The sequence below is a fragment of the Lepisma saccharinum genome, unplaced genomic scaffold (genome assembly GCF_977018435.1).
Source record: "Lepisma saccharinum unplaced genomic scaffold, izLepSacc3.1 HAP1_SCAFFOLD_232, whole genome shotgun sequence".
NCBI classification, from domain to species: domain Eukaryota; kingdom Metazoa; phylum Arthropoda; class Insecta; order Zygentoma; family Lepismatidae; genus Lepisma; species Lepisma saccharinum.
Window position 1 is genome coordinate 234,916 of NW_028143009.1, and position 18,663 is coordinate 253,578.

At 38.5% G+C, this 18,663-nt stretch overlaps 1 protein-coding gene across 1 annotated transcript in view; it reads right to left on the reverse strand.

Annotated features, from left to right (window-relative positions):
* The window catches only part of LOC145982533 (uncharacterized), a 65,852-nt gene extending 48,446 nt beyond the window's left edge, over positions 1–17,406 (reverse strand). The window contains exon 1 of the mRNA XM_083115982.1: positions 17,247–17,406. Within this exon, the coding sequence (XP_082972108.1) occupies positions 17,247–17,339 (93 nt within the window). The 5' untranslated portion in view covers positions 17,340–17,406. The remainder of the gene's footprint in view (positions 1–17,246) is intronic.
* Positions 17,407–18,663: the final 1,257 nt, after the last annotated feature.

Here is an 18,663-nt window from a genome sequence, read left to right on the forward strand (position 1 = left end):
TCTTACAAATACTGCTAGAAACAGAAAGGCTTCTTCGCAGTTTGGTATGAGCCAATTAAAATCAAGCTATAGGTTCATTACTTAGCTTTAATTGGCTCTGTGCTAATTCATTACTTGCGTCGACATTGATATATTTGCTTGAAATACCGATAAGTCATTGTGAGACAAAGATATACTAGAAAATATTACAGTTTGAAATTTAACATTTGTTGATCTGACGCCAGAAACAGTAACTTACGATCTGTCACGGGAATCTGTGGGGCAAGGAACGAAAACAAGTCCTCTGCGCAAGTAGAACTCCACAGGGCTCGACCAATGAACGCGAGAGGGGAAGTGACTTGATGGAGGGGAATCGCTGCTGCAGCTAAGAGTCGTTTGCAAACAAGCTCTACCGCCCCCCATACCGTTTATCAAGATTGAAAAAAAATCATTATTTTATGTATTACTATTTTTACTATTAACGGCAAGCAGTATTAATTAAATGATAGTTACATACAAAAAATGTAACAAAGCGATATGACATAGATTATATAAATTACGGTTTCACATTTACCTTGTTTCTCAGAGAAGACTTTAAGTGATAGGACAGAACACACACTGGGCTCATCAACGGCACTTTCCTCACTTTTTTCCTGATTACCTTTCTGTATAAAAAAGAACTGATTTTCGGAACCTTCTTCAGAAATGCTTCCGCTTTTCTCTTTTTGTATTGTAACCCACTGAGTCTTACTCTTTGATCACTCATAATGAGCGTAATGACGTTTTAAACTTACCCCAACAATCGAACGTCGGACACTGACACACGCGAGACGCAACACACCATCTACTTCTTGAATAATATTCTCGAGCAACTAACAGTAGAATAATACAACGCGAAACCCCTTTAATAATGCTTGCGCTGACAGTTTTATTCTCAAAAATTCAACGCGAATCTCATGCTTTTGATATGCGGCCAATGCCGGCAGTAACAAGGAAAGGCGTTCCTGGAACGCAGCCAAACCGGTGTTGTATTTCAAAAACAAGCGACAGGCTCCACGTTCTTGCCGCAATCGCCGACCTGGCTCAGCACAATACTGTACATTCGAAACAACAACGTCTGTAATTAAAACAACAAATTAGTAAACTAGTTCCGAGCCTGCTAGCCTATCTCTCCTAAGAAATATTCTTCGCTAACTTGTATTTACAATACAAGTACATTAAGTCATTCCATTCGTGTGTCCGGATAAAAAAAGAGGCAATCCGAGAATTAGGTATTCCTTATAAATTTAAAACAAATAATCGTGCCGCCCCTACCAAAGTGCCGCTCTAGGCCCGGGCCTATGAGGCCTATTGAGGAATCCGGGCCTGCCTTCTCCACAGATTCCCCAGATGGTAGTCTACATATGTTGCCTTCACGAAAAACTACATGTACATTGAGGTTATTTTTTACAAAGTTTATGTGAAAAGTACAGAAAATGGTGACTGGCACCCATGGTCCTTCTGCCTTTTAATCAACATCCACAGTTCATATAATATGCCAATGATTCTCACAAGGGAAATTTGACAGGTGTATAGAGGGGTACAAAGGAATAAATAATTGTTTTTTTTGTTTCAGCTAAAAAAACGGGGTTGGGGGCAACCCCGCCCCCCCTTAAATGTCAAGATGAGGACAAATTGACGTGGGTATCTGTGTCCCCAATGCCGTTCAACTCCCCAAGTTCATTTTACACTATAGTTAGAATTCATTACATTCCTGTCTGATAGAAGATTGGGATAAATAAATACCCTCATCTTGATATTTGAGGGGGGTTTTTGCCCCCTAAAACCTTTTTTTAGCCGAAAAATCACGTATTTCTTCCTTTGAACCCCTCTATACACCTGCCAAGTTTCATGGAAATCGGAGGGGAACACTTACATAACGTCCCTTGTCAGTACAATTACAAACAGGTAAAAGGTAAATCTACTCTGTATATGGCAAGATGCCATGTTCGGCCATTTTTGGAGATGATGTGATCAGCATCACACTCCGGCTGCCTCTACCCCGTAGGGTTGCCCTAGAGCCGCTCCTTGGAAGGACTATGCTTGAAAATGTCCCACCTGAGATCACCCGCCTGTGGGAGTCAGATCCCCTACCACCGCGGCTCTTATAAACACAATGCTATAGAAGACAGACCTGGGCAACCCGCCGTATTTGTAGAAGAGCGCTGTCGTCTGTACATGTGAACTGCAGAGCGAGTCTTTTTTTTATCACTGATTTAAATCAATTTAAAGAAATAATTTAGTATAGAATAATGTACATAAGGATTTTGTAGATATCAGAATAACTTTTTGTGAAAGTACATTAATATTGTAATAATTTAATGGTGCTTATTAGACACTAAGAAAGAAAAAGAGAGGAAGCAAAATATATGTACTGATGGTGTACTCATGCGAAAGGAAATGTAAACTGTAAACACATTTACATTATTCTTCTATTTAATAATAATAATCGTTATCGGCAAAAATATCAAACATTTTGTGTAGAAAAATGTACGAAATACTAATCATCTTAAACCGTAAATAGTGTCATTATAATTAAACTGTAAATAAACATGGCAGCTGATATGTTGCAAACTATAATTAAAAAAATTGCCAAAATTTAGCTACAAAGACTTCAAAATATTTGAAGTTAGAATTATAGAGTCCGGAATGTTTTATTTTCACTGGAAGAATGTTACTGAAATTATTATAGTTTCATTAACACACTCAGTAAACATTTCCATAGTAGGTTCGTATCAGAAACAGATGTAAATATATGTATATTTACATATATACATATATTATTTTCAATTTGCTTTCGTCAAACTGTTGACATATTTTACAGGACCGTTTACTAGAAAAAGCCCTTCTGTAAAAAAAAAAACATGTATCTATGTGTAGGGTGCCAAAAAACATACAAGTAATTTTAAGCATGGTTTAAAAAAAACAAAATAAATCCGATTTAAATCAAAACAATAATCAAAAACTATTTTTTTACAAAAAAATCATGATTTGTAGCCACCCTGCATAGTGCTAAGTTATATAAATGTGCCCTTTTTCGAAACTGTCTTGAATTTAGTTTCACAACTTGTGCTCTGAACCTCTCATATATATATCTATGTATACATTTGACAAACATCTGTGATATTGATTAAAAAAAAAAATTAATATCTTGGATTTTGAATTTTACAACTCGGTGTGAAATTTTAGATAAGTAGTTTAACAAATAGTAAAATCAGAGTAACAAAAATTACTCTATGATCAGATCGGGGCAGGTTTCAAGTAAGATGGGTACTTAAGTGTGTGATATGCCTCCATCGGAACTCGGAGCCCCTTAATTGCAAACAAGGTTCTCAGTACGCCAACTGGAGGCTTATAGTAACAAAAGCAGCTGAGCAAAGAAATATTGAACATTTCTCTTAATAAATTGAATTTATTAGAGAATATTACATCTAGTGTGTAATTTGTACTGATATTTAGTATGAACAGGATATCAAATGTGAAAGTGTTTCAAATTTGATGAATTGTGCTTGGGAATTAAACATTAACATACAGGTTTAAGTTTTCTCTCTTTCTTCTATCAAAAACATCGGTGTTTCGCTAGGAATGATATCTTGCAGAATGGATCTTGATTCTGCTTCTTTCTCTACAACTTCCACAGTAATATATTGAAGAGTAATGGGTTGTTTCTGCTGAGCACACTTCAACATTTCACTAAACAGTACAAGGCTTCCAATTATAGATAAGGCACCACCAGCCACAAACGAAACCGTGTAAGTTTTCTCGCTGTCGTAAATTGCACCAGCAGTAAAACTCCCCAAAAATGCAAAAATAGACGAAACACCCAAGATGGACCCTACAGCTTGCGTTGTACCTCTTTCTCCACATATTTCAGTGCTGATAGGACCTACGAGTGAAATAAACATCCCGTCGCCCAAGCCCCATGTGGCACAGAACACAGCAAGCCATTGAAAGGTTGGAGAGTTTGCCATACATATCATGGCTGCACCCATGATTGCAAATGCAAATTGTTGAAGATACATGCGGCTGAATTTGGAAATATCGCCCAGGAAACCAGCAAGAATTCTACCCACAAAAGAAGCAGCATTCAAACATACTATCAGGTAGTCAGAGTCCCCTTCACGGTCAGGGAACATAGATTTGGAGAAGTTCTTTATATGGTTAAAAGGTATCGAGTACCCGAAGATACATACCGATAGACCCAGTACCCATAATCTAAACTTTGTCCTTCCCCACACTTCATTATTGATGCACTCGCTCAAGCATCTACACCTGCCTGAACCGGTGTCAACGTCCCGCTTGATATCTGGATGTATCAGCGGCTTAAACACGAAGGCACACACAATCGTTAACGAGTTCAAGCACATTACAAAAATGAAGCCCAACCTTAAACCAGCAATTCGTGTTACCTCCCTGAACGCGAACGGGAAAGCTGAGCTGAATGTTGCACTTCCAAGACAGGTCACTCCATTTGCAATCCCCAAATACCGTCCGAAGTAATGCGAAAGGATACCGATTGATGGCACGTACGCTAGTGAGCATCCAATCGCAAACAATACACCATGGCTAACCAGGAAAACCTTGAATCTAGTGTGAAAAAATGCGGTTAGGCAAAGTGAGATCATAATTATAACACCTCCAAGGAACACGGTAGGTCGAATACCCAGTTTATCAGAAACCATTCCGGACGGAAGACAGAACAAGAAAAACAATCCAAAAGTTAACGAACCAACACTTGAAATCTCAGTGTCCGCGTCTTCTTGTTTCTCCTCCTTGTAAATAGCTACTATATACTGATAGAAAACAGTGAAGTTGTTTAAGACACACATCAGAACCCCGTTGCATAGAAAAGCGAAGAAAAGCACACGCCATGCTGCAAAACCACCATCGGGGGGTACAAAAATCACAATCGAATCGCAACTGATAACTGGATGGACTTTCTCCTCAGTAGGTGGATTAACATCATCTGTGTTTCTTGATTCATCTGCATCCATAGTGAGAATTTCTGCTTAAACCATTCCGTCAAATGCTGTTGTAACATGTACACATTGCATGTGTATTTACGCCAACTGTAGTTGTGAATATAGACTCAACAACAAATGTGTGTATTCAACATTTTGCATGTTTCTTGGGATTTTCGGTTCTACCACTTCACCTACACCGTACAACACACAACAGAAAAGGTGTTGATACTTCTGGCAGTAGACATAGCTTCACCGAGCACAATTTCACATAAAAATCTAAATGATACATTATGTAATCTAAATTGCGACAACGCGTTACAATTATATATACACGAAATGCGATACAAAAAAGCCTTGTGATTTCCATAAGCACTCTGACAGTTTCAGCCCATCAGCAAGATTTTCAAATTTTCCATAAAAGTTTCCATTCTCTCAATTATTTGCATTGAAATATATACTTTAAGAGAAAAATGCATTAAATGTATAATATATTATTGTAATAGTAAATAATAATACTTGCAGTAACTGTATATTGTGATTCAGTTCAGATTGAAACAGGTGTCAACGGAGGTTAATTTTTTATGTACATTTGATACATTGCTTAAAGATACATAACATGATCGTGGATGTTTCTCAGTAGTACGCCAATTCGCTTCTTTACACAACATTTTTGTCTGATGTAGGTCGAATTGTGCCTTGCGAATTGCTACACTATTGAATGAGGCGGATGTACAGTGGGATCAACGAGTATTACCGTGAAAATTGTCCATCACTATGTTCGTGCTCTTTATTTGACCCAATAAGAGCTTCAAGAATTAAAATAAAACTCAAAACAAGCTCTTGACTACTTTTGCACCAGCATACCTAGGTACATAAAAATCCATCGCTTAAAGACACATTGTGACGCACAACGGGGAGAGGCGAAAGGGATGGCATGAGACTCTTTATGAAAGTTTACGTAGGTGTTAACCCTTTCCCCACCTCGCCGCCGTGAGCACAATAAGATGTTCAAAAAAAAACAATTAGTACAATAATATTTATACAAATATTGAATTTATTATTTCTGCGTTGTTGAAAAAATATGATTAAATGATTGTGAACATTATAAGTATATACTTTTGCTTCTTGTTGTATTTACAGTTCCGTCTTAGTTATTAGAGGCCTCTACCATTTGTTTTGTTTACCCCATGCACACACACTAACTAAGTCCCGGCGCCTTTCGTTGGGGCCCTTATTCACTGCACTCTCACCTGCATATTCCTTCTAAGCTAGTCCAGTCCTCTTCTTTACACACTTTCTTTCTGCGGCTTCATTCTTTCACTGTGTCCAATCCTTTCCTAAGATCCTTGCTTCGATATTACACATGTCAAAAAATCCTTATCCGCACTATTTGCACAATGCACACTCGCACACTCTCTACAGGCTGTTTTACTATGTCCTTCTACTCCGCCATATTATATCTTTGTTGTCTTTTTGTAGCCTCTCTCCTCGAAGAGAGAGAAAAAAAACATAAAAAAAAACTTCCCCCTTCTCTCTCCTGAGGTGGTTCTTGGACTGACCGGCAGAGGGGGTGTCCAACAAGAGTCCTTTTTGGTCAGTCACACGAGGTGCTGCCCTCTTGCGTATTTTGTTACACTACATGTTAAAATTCCACATCCAGCTGCCCGTAATCTGTTATGGACCGTATATGAGGGTACACTGGTAGTACTGGACCTCAACTAATCCCTAACTATAACCCAAATACCCCAGGAGAATAGGAATAGATTAATGTTGAATATAAACCCAAGAAAGAAAATATATAATTAAAATACAAAATTTCTACCCGCACCTTCTCGTCAGAGTCCTCCTTGACTGGATCACTTATACTCCAGAGAAGAGCGCAAACTACACACGAATCACATACAAAAAAAATAATATGTATATAATTATTGAAAAAGAAATACTAAACTGGTGGTTGCCTCACATCCCCCCTACGTAATCATACAGTAGGGCAAGCCCTCTACAGTATGATTTCGTACTCCTTGTAATTTAATAAATGATTATGTTATTATTATTTTTTTTAGGGGGACCTATCCCCTGCTACCTATAAGACTACGCCATAATAACTCATTAGAAATATAGATGTAAATTGATATTACAACATTATATTACACACATGAACAAGACTATAACACTAATATTCTTTAAAATTGTGAACTTTATTTTGTTTCTCCTTTTTTTTTTTTTTTTTTTTTCCAATGCCAGCGGCACAATACGGTCTCTTGTATGACCAGCTCTTCTCACCTCGACCCTCAATGGCTTTCTCCGGCTGTTTCCTGGACCGTGACGTAGGGCTTTAAATGGCTGCTGTTATAAACCCCGGCGTCTTTGTTGTTTCTTACGTCCCACAGCTGATAGGAATTAACTCTTACAACATTTCTGACCGAAAAGGGCCCTTCGTACAGCTGGGCGAACTTCTTAAAGACCCCTTTTGCAACCTCCGAGGACACGTTGGTCTTGCGGAGAACTAGATCACCAGGTTTGTAGGATAGTGTATGATGTTTGTCATATATTCTCTTTCTTCTCTCTGCTTCTAGTTGTATGTTCTCTTTAACTTCCAGAAGCTTGTACTCATATGGAGGGGAAGCGTTCAGCTGAGGCAAGCGAAACAGCTTCATGAGTTCCTAATCAGGTTTCCGGTTGAAAAATATTTCATACGGAGATGCTTTTGTGGTATTATTTTCCATTGTGCACACATACACGTCAGCCTTAGTCACTTGAGGTTTCGCTTCCTTAGAGTTCATGTTTTTCTTCAAACTATCATTTACATAACCCCTTAACGATTTTATCTCAGCCTCGTCACAACATATAGGCTCCTTGCATTCATAAGATAGAAAAAGGGTCGGCACCCCGTCGGCTATTTGCACCTCTTCCTGCGACAAGAATTTAATTTCAACACATTGTTGCTCTATTGTCATCGCCACAATGTTTCGATCATAATCAATGACAGCTCGACACGCCTTCAAGAAATCTGATCCTAATAGAATTGGTTTCACTAGATTTCGAATTACGAGACACACGACATCAGTGGTCACTTCCCCAAATGACAGCGGAACGTATGCTTGCGTCACCACCTTTGATGCCTTGTTGCCGAAGGCTGATATTACTTTGATGCTCCCTACGCTTAACTGAGGGATATCAGGCTTCCATTTTACTACTTCTAACCACACTTCTTCTGATAAACAAGTGACCATAGCCCCTGAGTCGACCAATGCTTGATAATGGCTTCCACCTATACCAACTGAAATAATAGGCATTCTTAGCACCTCGCTTTTCGAAACTTCATTTTCATTCTGAATGAGCTGGTCAAATATCGAACAAACAACGTCTCCATTTCCATTGTTATTGTGGTTAATATTTACTGCATCTCTTGTATGAACTTGCATTACTTTAGTTTCATATTCTTCCATTTCATCCTCACAATTTGTATTTTCTTCCCCAGATAAATCAAAAGATCCATTTATCGCAGTCCGGTTTCCTAAGTGTCTTTCCGCTTTTCGGATATTTCCCTTTTGTCATGCTTCATTATTGGAGGGACAGTCTTCCTCATTTTGCCTTGCCACTGATACACTGTTGGCAGAAAAGAACCGCGAGCTCTGTTGTCCGCGACTCGCCTCTTCCTCCCCCCTAGACCCGTGGTTGCCACCATTACGTCTGCCGTAGCTCCCCCCTCCTCGGCCTTGCTGCGCGAAGGGTCTGGGGCCCTGAGGCGGTTGCCTCTCGAACCTGTTGACATTCCTTTCATTGTCGCGAGAATAACTCGTATTTGGGCTGACGTAATTATTCCGTCTGTCTCTATCAGTTTCTCCGCCACGCACAGAATTTACCTGTCTCATCCTCGCTCTATTGTTTGGTTGAAAAGTTGCAGCATGCGACGTTTCTTGGATTTCCTTAAGAAGGTTAATTAGCTGCTTAGAGGCGTCGACCGGTGACCCTATGAGGCACCTCTGAGCGTACGCAGGCAATTGCTTTATAGCCATTTTAGCTAACATCCTGTCTTCGAGCGGCGAAGGTAATATTGCGTTCTTCTGGACAAGGGTCATAACATATTCACATAAAGATTTCCCGTCGGCTGGATTGTATCGAGAAGTAAAGAGCTCAGCACGCAGTCTCAGGAGTCTCTCTTCACTCAGGTACTCTTGAGAAAAACAACTTTCAAACCCCTTGTAATCCGTAATATTGCCTTTGTGGATAGTAAACCAATTAGCAGCCGCGTTTCTCAACGATAGCCCCGCGACCTGAGCTTGTTGCTCATATGGTACCTGAGACAACGCGAAATATGTCCTCATTTCTTGCATGTAATTGTGGGTTTTTAATTCATCCTCAGTCCCATGATAGGTGGGCAATTTCAAATCTCTATGTAAGTATACATTATTGCCATTGTTAGAGGGCGTAACTGAGCTTGGCCGTGAACTTTGCCTCTCACCTTTATCTATGAAAATATCTAATCGTCGAGTGACCGCGGAGATAGCCGATTCTGTATCCTTTCTTACAGATGCGATGTCCCTTTTAAGGCCCGACACTTCCTCTCTCAACAAAGCAACCTCTTGATGGAATGCGTCATATTGTTGCTGCAGTGCGTTGTTGAATTCTGCCATCGCTGCTTGTATTACATTTTCTGCAGTTTTCTCGCAGTCACCTCCTGTGTGGATGCGTATATCCTCCGTGCTATTATTGTGGAGAGTGGTGACCCTTTCCTCCAATTTATTTGCCCTATCGCTTACGCAATCTATTCTAGAGCCAGTGATCTGATTAATCTCAATGAATTCGCTCTCAAGCTGACCCATCCTTTCCTCAATACCCCTATTGGATTGGGACAAATCTTTAAAATTTTTCTTCACTTCCCCTTTTAGTTCTTGGTGACCTTTTTCCAAGCGTTTTACATCGTCTTTTAAATTGTTATGATTTTTCTGAAGCTCTTCCTGATTTTTTTCTAACCTCTTCCGTGTTTCCTGCTGATCTTTTTTCATTTCTTCCAGGGTACCCTGGACATTTTGGAGTAAGGCAAAAATTTCTTCATTAGTTATCTGGCCTCCCCCCAAGGAATTACCACCGACAGATTTATGAACCGCCCTTGTGCATTTAGCACTCCTCTCTGGACCCAGCGTTCCCTCCACAGTGGCGTCTTTAGGAAGACCCTTTGGAGAAGGAATAAAACTAGACGTGACATTATCTCGCGTACGCCTCCCCATAATGATAGTCATGAATCTATTCCTTTTCTCACTTTAAATAAAACACTAACAACAACACAAATTTAGAAATACCCCACAAAAATATAAAATTGCTTAAGTCCTGAAATAAAGATTTAAAATTATCTATAAAATTTACTTTCTATTCTACACTACAGCATGCATCCTCACATACGATCCATGGCAGATACAACGGAACTGGCATTTTGATTTTCATCCTTTCAGATTTAAAACTGTGTTACTGATCTATTGTTTCCTTCTTTTCACTTTTTCTACAGCTTACGTGGATTCGCCCCACGTTGGGCGCCATGTGACGCACAACGGGGAGAGGCGAAAGGGATGGCATGAGACTCTTTATGAAAGTTTACGTAGGTGTTAACCCTTTCCCCACCTCGCCGCCGTGAGCACAATAAGATGTTCAAAAAAAAAACAATTAGTACAATAATATTTATACAAATATTGAATTTATTATTTCTGCGTTGTTGAAAAAATATGATTAAATGATTGTGAACATTATAAGTATATACTTTTGCTTCTTGTTGTATTTACAGTTCCGTCTTAGTTATTAGAGGCCTCTACCATTTGTTTTGTTTACCCCATGCACACACACTAACTAAGTCCCGGCGCCTTTCGTTGGGGCCCTTATTCACTGCACTCTCACCTGCATATTCCTTCTAAGCTAGTCCAGTCCTCTTCTTTACACACTTTCTTTCTGCGGCTTCATTCTTTCACTGTGTCCAATCCTTTCCTAAGATCCTTGCTTCGATATTACACATGTCAAAAAATCCTTATCCGCACTATTTGCACAATGCACACTCGCACACTCTCTACAGGCTGTTTTACTATGTCCTTCTACTCCGCCATATTATATCTTTGTTGTCTTTTTGTAGCCTCTCTCCTCGAAGAGAGAGAAAAAAAACATAAAAAAAAACTTCCCCCTTCTCTCTCCTGAGGTGGTTCTTGGACTGACCGGCAGAGGGGGTGTCCAACAAGAGTCCTTTTTGGTCAGTCACACGAGATGCTGCCCTCTTGCGTATTTTGTTACACTACATGTTAAAATTCCACATCCAGCTGCCCGTAATCTGTTATGGACCGTATATGAGGGTACACTGGTAGTACTGGACCTCAACTAATCCCTAACTATAACCCAAATACCCCAGGAGAATAGGAATAGATTAATGTTGAATATAAACCCAAGAAAGAAAATATATAATTAAAATACAAAATTTCTACCCGCACCTTCTCGTCAGAGTCCTCCTTGACTGGATCACTTATACTCCAGAGAAGAGCGCAAACTACACACGAAACACATACAAAAAAAATAATATGTATATAATTATTGAAAAAGAAATACTAAACTGGTGGTTGCCTCACACACATGGGATGTTAAATTAAAAATTAATGAAAATAGTCATGAACAATTTGCCGAGCAATACTACAGGGTGGCGACAGACCTGGAAAACCGGGAAAAGTCAGGGAATTTGAGGTGTCTAAAAAAGTGAGAGAAATGTCAGGGAATTTCGTCTCATTTTTTTATTATTTATTTATTTAAACATATCGTTATGGAACTCTGCACGGGAACAGGAAATCTCGTTCGTAAGTTCCGGCCTCAACTTTTAGGCCCCTTTTATCCGCAACAGAACCACGGCGCCAGAAACCAGTGATGGCGGGAGGAGAGAGAGAGAGAGAGAGAGAGAGAGAGAGAGAGAGAGAGAGAGAGAGAGAGAGAGAGAATTTCTCTCGCCCCGGCATCTAGGCGGGAATTTTAAATTCGAACACTCTTTGGAGGAAAATCGTTATAACTCGGGCACTATGGGAGCAATCTACTTCGGATAACTTTTGTTTTGCAGCTAAAACATCAGAGCATGCAACCGTGTACAAATTCAGAACGCGGCAACCGGGGAAGGGGGGGTTTGGGGGGCGCGACCCCAGAATTTCAATGGAAAAAACATAAAAATCAGGAGTTTGCCCCTTCTCACACTATTTTGGGGAGAAGCCGCGAACTTTAGTATGATAATGATAATTGCTGCAAAGTTATGTTTAGGAATGTGCAGTGATGTCTGACACATATTTCGCCCGTTCGAAATATCGAAATAATGAGAATTTGGCATAAAATGTGAATTGTTGGCATTTTTAGCGATTTTTTTAAAAGAAATTTCCTAAAACAACGAAAAATTTCATGAAATCCAACATTCTTGTATTTGCTAGGCCATGTTTGTGTACATAGAACATGCAAGTTTTCCAATATTTTACTCAAGAGTAAACTATAGAGTTATACGTACATGGAATAATTCCGAGCCACATTAAATCATGTATTTCCCACGATTTTTTTCAACTTCTATCAAAACCATTTGCATCACAGAGCAAAGTAGCAGGGTTCTAACAGGAGATCGAGTGCGTATCTACCGTCACACGGTAGTCACATCTTCGTATTTGTAGCACGAGATATGTTTTGAATTACCAAGCTAAGTGCGCACCATCCGCATTTGTCAAGCGAGTAATAATGGAGCTCAGTTGTTAGGGCGTCTGACTACTATGTTGAGAGACCTATAGTCGATCCCCTGCGGGGGAGAACCGGGATGTTTTCCACCTATTCAAACTGCTCCGGCACCAACCCAGTATCATATGAAGCTGGTACCTTGAGGAAACTTTGAGGGATCAAGGCAGCCAGGAGCGTGGTGCTGATCACATTCCCCCTCCCTTCAACCGTGATCAAGAAAGTGTGGGGCCCTAACTCCACACCCCTACTATACACCTTCATGGAAAAATGCAGGGAAGCACTTTACTTTTACTTCCTCAAAAATCTGTTCCAACATATCAAACTGTCACGAAAACACGTAGACCATGCGACCTAGAATTTAAAATAATTGTTTAAAAGCACAATGGAGTATTAAGTTTCGGTATATTTGGCAGATAAATGTTCTAAAACAAAAACGCGAATTTTGGAAACCGTAACACTAACAAGTCAAAAAAAGATAATGTCAATTTTTGGTGCCATAATATATTGGTATCTGTCACGTGAGATTGATTGATTTTAATTTTTTGGGTGCGTCGCCACTTATGGTCATTATGCACCCTTCAGTATATACGAGGAAAATTCCATTATCTAAAATCCTTACCTTAAAATTAAAAAGGGGGTATGGAAAATAACTTTCTCAATATAACTTTCAAGATATCAAACTTTCACGAAGAGACGTAAGCCATGTGGCTTACAATTTGAAACAGTAGTTTAAAAACACAATGAAGGTATAATTTCAGATATTTACCAGAAAATGCGCTAAAATGAAAATGTGAAAATACACCAATTTTTTTAAAAAAAATAACAAAATATCAAGGTCCCTACCGATTAGGCATAAATAAAACAAGAATATCAGTTGTAATTTATTGCATTAGTAACAGTGAGCCCTAACCTAATGTTTGGCATAATTACCACCATTGTTCTGGCATTTGTCGTAGCATGGCATTACATTTTGTATGCCCGTGGTATATGTGTGTGACAGCAAAGACTGGAACTATCTCTACAGCAGTGTAGCTGTCAAATCCTTGCCCTGCCAGAAACCTCTTCAGTTAAACAAATAGATGAAAATCGGTACATGCAAGGCCAGGGATGTACAGGGATTGGTCCAAGATCTCTCACCTGAAGTGATGCAAAGGGCCCTCGTGTACTCAGCGGTATGGGGTTGTACACATTCGATTGTCCTTCCGGGAATTGACTGCACCATCGTCTGACCATACTATCACTCACGACGTCCGGTTTGCACAGCTCACACGATTGCTGGTGGCTCTGTGCCAAATTCTGAGCTACATCGCAGTCGGTGGGAGACTGTATGAGAGCTGCAATCTTTAACCTAGAACTGTCCTAAAACGGCTGCATTGCAACTGTACCAGATTGCAGCTACATGCCACGTCTTCCTGCCTGCATGTGTGTGTGTCGCTCTCCGACCACTAGTGCTGCGTATAGGCACCATTGGAGCTTTTTTCAGGATGCCCCTCGTATATGAACTTTCAGAAGCTTTTATTATTAGTGTTACTGTTTTAATGTTTGGTTAGATAAATCAGGTACCTATACAATGCAATTCTATAAATTCCTTGCGTTAAATTTCTAATACCTACATACCCTTTTCATCAGCATTAATGGTGTAACTGCATGTTGTCAGTTTCACAGTACTTCACTTGGATATACTGTACTGAAGCAGAAATCCCATTGATAATGTAAGGAAATGTGACACTTTATTTTGTTCGATTCAATTGTTTCACTTATATGCAAGAGTTAAGTTGTTTTCTTTACAGAGAAGAGAGAAGTAGCTTTATGCATTGAAAAATGAGTCTGCACTCATGGTTCTTGCAAACAAAGTTCCAAACCAACATACAGACTGATAAATTACAAATTGCATTTCTTAATCATTCACTCTTCATTCTTATCTCATTTAGTCGTAACTTTAAAAATAATCAAGTATTTTATTTTAAACTTACTGCGTATGACAAAATTGCGTAATCCTTCCCTAGCTTGTGAATTGTAATAATTTTCCAAATTCACTATTTTGCAGTTTGAATTCAAATCATAGAGAATAGAGAAATTAAGTCGATTTCAAGAAAGATAATATTGGTACTTAACAAAACCATACGTGGATCTGTGTGATTTTATTATTTCTATTTGCAAAAACATCGATTTAGTTTAGTTTGTAATTGTCAGGGAAAAATGTAAATTTTGTCCTGGAAAACCTGGAAAAGTCAGGGAATTTCATTTCTGCTTGTTTGTAGCCACCCTGTACTAGTGGATCCCAGTGTACTATTGAAGTAACTACGGTCAGTATCAAAGATACTAGTTTCGGAAATAGAAAAAAATATTCACAGATCATTACATAAAGCCCAATCTAATAAATTAATTAATAGAGGATTCCGCATGTGCACTAAACTCTTATACATCCAAAAATTGACATTCGATTTGGAATTTGTGCAGTTGAGTCGGTTCGGAATTCGGTGAAGAAGGTTGGATTAAACTGTGACGTAAAAAGCACTTGATCTTCCGAGGAATATATTTCTTTATAATTTTAACAGCAGTTTGATGCAATAATATTTTACATATGCGTTGTTAATTCAGGTTGAATTGTATTTGGAAAGTCTTGAAAGTGTCCGACGGGCACACCTCTATGTATTTACATTTTGATTGATGCTGTGAAGAACTTTGGTAAAAATGAATGTTAACATTTATGTTAGGTATGCTTTCAAGACATACATTCATGTACACTTAACAAGTGTAGTGCATTATTATTCCTCCATTAAACTAGGGTAGAATGGCATGAAGTGCAATTTCTGAGTCAATTTACTGCCTTGCAGTGTGTTTACTTTGGGTTGAAATCTGGCCATCCAGTCCTCTTGGTGAATGTGTGAAGTCACGCTAGAGTTGACGAGCTGTATCTTTGCGGGTGAACCCTGCCCAAGCCCGGCTGCGCAGTAGCAAGGGGGAGGAGCTATAGGCTGCGCGTCATTATCTTTGCGTTCTGTCCTTGCTGTCGACCACCCAAAGGGCGAGTAGGTGGCAACTACATAAACGTATCTCTCTCACACTCTGCGCGTAGTAGCCAAGGCCACCTCCAAAGATACAGCTCGTCAACTCTACTAATCTAGAAATTCCATTTCATTGGATTTGCTAGTGCCGACTCAGTGTCAGTGGCGTGGCCTTGTAATCGAAAGGTCCAGGGTTCTATTCCCCGATCGTGGCACATTGCACAGTGGTCGAATCCTAACTTAAACAGTAATTCCAGTCTGAGCATAAAGTGAACTTCAATTTTTTGAAAAAATAGGCTGCAAATATTTGTCCACCACCACTTTTGTGTTCGATTTTAACAAAATCATGTATAACTTTACCAAATAATTTAGATAAAATCAGCACGTATAATACGGGTTACCACACATTTTAATTCATGATTTCCTAGAACGTTGCAGAAGTATTTGTTTAATCCTAAGAAACCATTCTTTTGTAAAGGTATAATAATAATAAAATGATAATAATAATAATTCCTTTATTTAACCTTGCGCAGTGGTAGCGTCGTCGCCTTGTAATCAAGGGATCCCGGGTTCGATACCTGGTGGAGGCACATAGTGGTTCGGATCCCACTTTAAACTGTAGGTCCAGTCCCGATTAGCCTTGCTGTGCATAAATTGGACTTAAAACACCAATTCAATCAATCAATTTATTTAACCCTTGTCATGAGCTACGTAAGAAAATATAAGTATATATAATGAAATGCACATGAATACAGATAGAAAGATTGTTTAAACTAAAGAGAAGTAAAGAATTCCAAATATATCTACAATTACGAATATACTCATTACAGTAATATTAGTCATAAGATAATATAAATATGTAAGAACAAAAAACATTAAAAATACAAATGTGTGTGTATATATATAAGTAGAGAATTATTGAGGAAAAATACAAATGTGAATGTTAACATAAGGTTGTCATGAAGTAAATACTAATAATAATAATTTCAAGATATAAAATTCCAATAGTTACAAATATAGAATATAAGTGTTTTGTCGTTTTTGAGTTTAATGATTAATCAGCAGAAAATGGATCTTAGGAATAAATCTGAGCATATTCTCGTACTTCTCGATTTTTTTGGACCTGAGAACCTGCACACACATGGAGCACTTGATTTCTAAGTGAGTACCTGTTCCAGTAGTAAGCACGTAATAACTTTTGATATGATTAAAAACGGAGCAGAAATTTCCAGCAGAAAGTAACTGTAATAGAAACTTAGAGGTACTTTTCAAGTACTGAGTTACTTTTTAAAATGATTAACTATTTCTAGGTTACTTTTTAACTAACTAACTGTAACTATAACTAAGTTACTTTTTAAAATTAGTAAGTGTAACGCACTTACTTTTTGAGCCAAGCAACTGCAACTGTTACTCAGTTTAAAAAAGTAACTTTACAAGCTCTTGTAATAACTCAATCATTTAATGGGACCAATTAACATTGCCCTTTCCAGATATATATTACAAATAAGACTAGTGTCTTTATACATACAGTAGCGCTGAACACAATCACAGGTAGTAGGCACAGTGCAGCCACTATCTTAGTTTCCATTGTTTGACGTGTCTTGTGTGGGTATGTCAACATCGTGGATCTCGGTACAAACAGGCATTGTTGTGATAATTCTGTCGGAAAAATGAAACGTTAGGATGCATACAACCATATGCTTATTGTTGATTTAGTCATTCGAAGATGCGCAGCGTGTTTTATGGTGTTTCTAGCGATAAGATACAATTGTGTCTGCATAGGAGAATAAGTTCCAGACTTCTCGGTTTGATGCGCATTTGTTATACTAAGCTAAATGGGCCTCATAAATTGCTCCAAAGCAACAATGCTGTTTACCAAAAGATGGTGTTTCTGTAAAGATTTGTGTAATGCTCGATTTGTAGTTCAGAACACCTCTTAAATCCAAGCAAGATGCCTTTTGAATGAGCGTTTGAAAACGGAATATTACACAGACTCGTGATTTTTAACTGTGCATGTCGCCATACTATCCTATCAATATGGTATGCATTCGTTGACTCTGGATTCCATATGATGTTGCTAAGGGTGTGCGGAATCCCGAAAAGTCCGTACTTGGATTGGAAAAATCATTTCCAGTCCCAATCTCGACTTCTGGAAATCACTTTTCGTCCCGATCCCGACTTAGGGAAATGGCTTCCCGAACAGTCGGGAAATTCCAAATAGTCATGTTTTAAAGTGGATGATTTCTAGATGTTTTCGATATTTTGAGTGGTCTAAACTTCTCGTAAATTGTTTGTTTTTATTCCAGAAATGCAAAACAGTCACTCTAGGGGAAAATGGCACGTAGAATTTGAGATTTTCACATTGTTGGAAAATCTCAAACATATTCCGTCCAGAAGGGCGGGATTAAAAAAAATTCCCCTACCAAAAAAAGAATGTCCCTCACACTACTAGAATTTGCTACATGACTGCATCTAATTGAAAACAGTAAGAATAAAGAACACACTGCACCTGATGTACTAATATATCATATAGTGAATCACATTCAACATGTTATTATTATTTTGCTTATTTAATCTAGTATGACGTTGGTATTTTGGGTGTATTTCGGCACATTATATAAGAATTGTGTCACTGTTGCATTATATGAATCATAGAGACTTTATGTGCGCAACGTATATGGTAACAGTTTCCTTGATTTATTGTATAAGGATTACAAACCATATAACTTCCACGTCCACAGCATTTTGGAAAAAAAACGAAGAAAAGTCTCCAAGTTTTCAAGGCATGCTGAGAGGAACTCTAGTGCCCTCGAAATACCTTCGAAATAGTTGTATTAAAATGAATCACATTACACGAATAAATTAGTTTTTATTGTTCATTACTTTTATTTAAATTTACGTGGTTTTAGTTCAATTTATTTAAATGGAAATCCTTGCAATTTTTT